A 5830-nucleotide genomic window follows, 5' to 3' on the forward strand; every position below is an offset into this window, starting at 1 on the left:
TCATCATTTTTTTTAAAAGATCATCTATTCACAAAAGTGTCTCACTTTCAGTGGCTCAGCAACTGCAAGGCCACTTTTCCCAGAAGTCCCGGCGCTGCCGTGACCACACGTCAACCAGCCGAGCAGGAGGAAATGGTAACACATTCACCTGTCAATCTTCCATCCTATCGCGATGGTGTTAGGAAGCTTTTGAGCGGCGTTTTGACAAATTCACTTATGCTTAACAAGATTGCAGACGCCATATTAACTGACCTTTGACACCTTGCCATTTCTGTGTGACACCGTAGCTCTTTGAATGCTTCCCCTCAGTTCCTCACACTACTACTGTGTACAGGAGGGGTGGGCAAACTTTTTGATTGGCGGGCCGCATTGATTAAACAAAATTGACGGGGGGCCAGACTCTATATTTTACACGTAACAGTCCGCCTGGAATTATTGTATCTGTAAAAATGTCACTGCGTCATCTGCGATATGGGCACTTTGAGATCATTTATTTGATGTAAAGTGTGTTATAAATTTATGATAATAATAATATAATCATGTATAATAATAAATTATTATTTTATCTTTGTTATTATTATTTTTTATTATTTATTCTTTATTAATTTTATTAATTATTAATTAATTATTTTCATTCTTAATTAATTTCATCCAGATCATTTATTTGATGTAAAGTACGTAATAAATTTATAATAATAATACATTTATTATTATTTTATATTATTTGTTATTATTATTTTATATTATTTATTCTTTATTAGTTATTAATTAATTAATTTCATTCTTAATTAATTTCATTCAGATCATTTATTTGATGTAAAGTATGTAATAAATTTATAATAATAATACATTTATTATTATTTTATATTATTTGTTATTATTATTTTATATAATTTATTCTTTAGTCTTTTACATTTTATTAATTATTAATTAATTAATTTCATTCAGATCATTTATTTTATGTAAAGTGTGTTATGAATTTATGATAATAATACATTTATTATTATTTTATATTATTTGTTTTTATTATTTTATATTATTTATTCTTTATTTTTTATTAATTATTAATTAATTAATTTCATTCTTAATGATTTTCATTCAAATCATTTATTTGATGTAAAGTGTGTTATGAATTTATAATAATAATACATCTATTATCATTTTATATTATTTATTCTTTATTATTTTTATTATTAATTATTAATTAATTAATTTCATTCAGATCATTTATTTCATGTAAAGTGCGTTATAAATTTATAATATTACAGTTAGTATTATTTTATATTATTTGTATTATTATTTTCTATTATTTATTGTTTATTGTTTATTTATTAATATTATTATTATTATTATTATTATTATTATTATTATTATTATTATTATTATTATTATTATTATTATTATTATTATTATTATTATTATTATTGCTTGTCACACATCCAAATATGATGTTGAAATAGACAACTAAGATGCACATTTCACTTCAACATTCAAAAATCCCCTTCAGAATAAAAGCGCAAGGTTCGAGAGTCACTACATAACAGGGCCTACTGTTAAAATGCAAATCAAAGATCCTCTACAATAAAAGCGCTAATACAAGCAACATGCATGCATCCATTTACTCACTATTTTATTTCTTTTCGCTTTTCAACACTTTTGACTTTCTGAGTGCATGTCAATCACATGATCTCGCACGCCGTCTGCTTTTGATTCTTACCTTTCTTACTTATTTTGTGTCCTGTAACATGCTGGCTTTGTAGCAAATGGAATCTCTGGCTGTAAGTTGGATGAGGCTTGTTTCTCTCCGTTTGCCTTTGGCATTGAGCACAGTTGTTTAGTTGCACCATAGTTAATAAGAATAGAAAAGCAGCAAATAGACCAGAGCCTTGCGAGAAAGCACTACAGCATTTATAGTAACATCTTTTCTTGAACTTTGCAGCAACTGGAGCTCTGTCAAAGACTCTACAAACTCCACTTTCAGCTCTTGCTGCTTTTCCAGTCCTACTGTAAGCTGATCGAGCAGCTCCATGCCATAAGCTCTATTCCCAAAGTAGGTACACACACACTTTTTCTCCCCATATTCATCTGTGACTCCAATTTCGTAATATCTACTGCCCTCGCCCCCCGCAGCTAAACAATGCGTCCAGGGAGCTGACGGAGCTGAGGAGCCACCTGAGAGCGGCGTTAATGGCGGATGACGACAAAGCGGCTCGTCGTTCATATGAGCCTTCAACCTTCAGCTCCTCCGAAGCGGCTGTGCAAGCCATCCTTGAATCGCTGAAGAGCAGCACCTTTACCGCGGCTATTCACTATATCAGGGAGTGCAGGTAAGAAAAGCGGCACCTAAAAGGCTATACTTTGTCGAGTCATATTGGTGAGATGAAAGTTCACGTTAACGCAATACATGTGGACCTCAGTAAGCATGTTTAGCATAACTTGAGTCTTTATAGGGGACCCGTGATCCTTTTTGACCTCTAAATGTAGTTAGAATGTTTGGGATGGCTCAAAAGGTTTTAGATAACAATGGCTCTGTGATGTCAGAGAACTAACTGTGTTTATTTTGAGCAAGTCATGGAACAAAACGATTGTGTAACATTATATAGTGTGCATATAGGAAGCGGGGTGCAAATACAAGCTCACAGAGTCTGGAGTTGCTAATAGCCATTTCACATCACAATCAGTGGGTCTACCCGAGTGTTAGGGTTAGGGTAGGGTTAGGGGAGTTAGGGGGGTTAGGGTTAGGTTAGGGTTAGGAGTTAGGGGTTAGGGGTTAGGGGGTTGGGGTTAGGGGGTTGGGGTTAGGGTTAGGGGGGTTGGGGTTGGGGTTAGGGTTAGGGTTAGGGTTAGGGTTAGGGTTAGGGTTAGGGTTAGGATTAGGGTTAGGGTTAGGGTAGGGTTAGGTTAGGGTTAGGGGTTAGAGAGGGTTAGGGTTTGGTTAGGGGGTTAGATTTATGGGGTTAGAGTGTTAGGGTTAGGGGTTAGGGGTTAGGGGTTAGGGGTTAGGGTTAGGGTTGTGGGGTTAGGGGTTGGGGTTAGGGTTAGGGTTAGGGGTAGGGTTAGGGTTATGGGGTTAGGGGTTAGGGGTTAGGGGTTAGGGGTTAGGGGTTAGGGGTTAGGGTTAGGGTTGTGGGGTTAGGGGTTGGGGTTAGGGTTAGGGGTAGGGTTAGGGGGTTAGGGGTTAGGGGTTAGGGGTTAGGGTTGGGGGGTTAGGGGTTAGGGTTAGGGGGTAGGGTTAGGGTTAGGGTTCAGGTTTGGGTTTGGGTTCGGGTTTGGGTTCGGGTTTGGGTTCGGGTTAGGGTTCGGATTATAGGTGCCAGTCCAGGGTGTACCCCGCCTCTCGCCCGAAGACAGCTGGGATAGGCTCCAGCACCCCAGGCGGCCCTCGTGAGGAAAAGCGGTAGAAAATGAATGAATGAGTCCAACAAAAAAGCTACTTAGCATTCAGAGACGTCTTGAAGTAACCTCTTTTCTTGAGAATCTTTGGACTGTCCAGTCTCAACTTCTGGATCAGATTCAGGATCCGATACATTAAAAGTGGACAATCGCCGCTATGCAGTTCATCGACTCCTATAAAGTGGGTTTGGCAGCTATCCGGAAGTCCTCGTGAGAGCTTGGGAGTGTGACCAACCATAACAGAGTGAGCGTGCCTGGAGGGAATAAATTAAAAGAGACCGTTTTCCCAGGAAGCACGAAATCCAAAGAAATACAGCTGGAATAGATACAGATTCTGGAAAAACTAGAAAGCTTTTTGAGGTGGTTATTATGTGTAGCTGCTCTATAGGAGTCCACAACTCAAAACAAAGGACCGAAAAAGTTGCATAATAGGTCCCCTTTAACTTATATTTCCAATATTATGGGTGTCACAATACACCCAGTTAACAAGAAAATACACAAGATTGGGTCCATAAATAAAATAAAATTAAATTAAATTAAATTAAATTAAATTAAATTAAATTAAATTAAATTAAATTAAATTAAATTAAATTAAATTAAATTAAATTAAATTAAATTAAATTAAATTAAATTAAAAATATGACTGGATAGACAAATTTATTTAATCGAGTCAGAAAATGACGCAGGTGCGTTTTTAAATATTTACTGCACACATTGATGTTAAACAATATTGTTGTCAGCATTTTTTAAACCAAATAAACCACCACTACTATAATAATATATAATAATAAGGTATAGAATTCATCTAAAACTCATAATTGTGTATGCGACAACTAATATTTGATATGTTTCCATTGCAGAGCAACATGGCCTAATGACATCTTTGGCAGCCATTGCGAGGATGAGGTCCAGACTTTACTGAACATCTACTTCCGCCATCAAACCCTGGGTCAGACTGGGACATTTGCACTGGTGGGCTCAAAACAAGACTTGTCGGAAATCTCCTCCAAGTTAATGGAACTCAACGCAGAGATGCGGGACATGATCCGGCAAGCGCAGGGCTACCGAGCCATCACGGCTTTCCTCCCGGACGCCAAGGTCTCGGGATCGAGTCTGTGACGGCGAGACCACCAGCGGCCTCACTTAGGAATAACAAATATCAGAATATTCTGATGTATTCACACATTTTAGCAATATTGAGATGTTGCCGTCAGATATTATTGCACTAATGGATGCTGTCACTCAGCAACAATGTTCACGTTTCACAATACAGCGTACCAAAGCTTTGCAACTCATCTTAAACTGTCAAAGGGGAATTGTGCAATTTTTCACACATGTGGAAGGCTTTTACTGTACAGTGAAAGAATGTATTTGAATATAACAAAAAAACATAATAAGGGAGGCTTGGTTACTTTGTGTGTTTGCGTGTTTGAGTGTGGGATTTAAGGTGTTTTGAATGGGACTGATTGATTTACATGAACTGTAGTTGAAGTACTTGGAAATGCTGCAGATCTACTGTCATGTCTCCTTTCCTGGGTCATGCATTACTTCACACTTCACTGTACATTGCAGCTTTGCAGCACATGACAAATTATTTATATTTGCAAAACAGATAAACACTTTTAACAGCGTAGATTTTAAAGGAAACTATTTTATTGAACCGTGTTAAGCTTGCACATTCTATATATTAGTTATGTTTAAGAACAAATATTTTCATGGAATAATTGTACATAGAGCTATTTGAAGCTTTATCCGTGTCACAAGATTGTATTTTTATGAACTTTACAATTAGAGTAGATAGTTACATTATTTTTAAAGCTTTCCAGAGGAATTGTCAGTATAGTGTGTCTGATGTTGTACATAGTGTTACCTTTGCAATGTATTGAAAGCTGTGTTCTGTACACTTGTGTAACAATAAAAAAAACATACATTTGATACTATACTGCTCATATGTCGTTTATAGCTATTATAGCAATTATAGCTATTTTAGCGATTATACGTATGATCATCCTTAAGACTCTTATTTTGAAGGGGAGACGATTTCCTGTATTTTTCCAAATTTGTGCCGTTCAAAATAATATTTAAACCAAAAGCCTTTGTATTTGACTGTGTCGTTCATGAATTAATCGCTTCTTTTAATTAATATAGGGTTTAGCTTCATTTTTGCGGAATACAATTTGAGCGTTTGGGCTCTTATTATGTAAAATAGCTTTAGTATCCGCCAGATTCCTTTTGCAATAAAGCTGCAAAAACAATGTTCAATATTGTTTATAATAATTAAAAATACATTTAACTACAAAATAAATTTATTTTTCAATGCAAAAACGTTTAGTTTTATTTGTTGCAGAATTACATTACACTCTGGACTCGTATTTTGAAGGCACGTCAAGTAGTTCCGGTATCCGGCGTATGGCGCGAGGTTTATTTTTTTCTGCAA

The 5830-nt window shown here is 36.0% G+C and overlaps 1 protein-coding gene across 2 annotated transcripts in view; it reads left to right on the forward strand.

Annotated features, from left to right (window-relative positions):
- Positions 1 to 5328, forward strand: part of LOC131134128 (protein furry homolog) — an 84333-nt gene extending 79005 nt beyond the window's left edge. The window contains exons 57-61 of one of the 2 annotated variants that reach the window (XM_058079020.2): positions 52 to 135; positions 1761 to 1778; positions 1940 to 2050; positions 2131 to 2327; positions 4254 to 5328. In XM_058079020.2, coding sequence (XP_057935003.2) covers positions 52 to 135; positions 1761 to 1778; positions 1940 to 2050; positions 2131 to 2327; positions 4254 to 4512 — 669 coding nt within the window. In that variant the 3' untranslated portion in view covers positions 4513 to 5328. The remainder of the gene's footprint in view (positions 1 to 51; positions 136 to 1760; positions 1779 to 1939; positions 2051 to 2130; positions 2328 to 4253) is intronic. The other variant, XM_058079024.2, reaches the window with a different exon arrangement.
- Positions 5329 to 5830: the final 502 nt, after the last annotated feature.

The sequence above is a fragment of the Doryrhamphus excisus genome, linkage group LG8 (genome assembly GCF_037039965.1).
Source record: "Doryrhamphus excisus strain RoL-2023G ecotype Guam linkage group LG8, RoL_Dexc_Guam_v1.1, whole genome shotgun sequence".
NCBI classification, from domain to species: Eukaryota; Metazoa; Chordata; class Actinopteri; order Syngnathiformes; family Syngnathidae; genus Doryrhamphus; species Doryrhamphus excisus.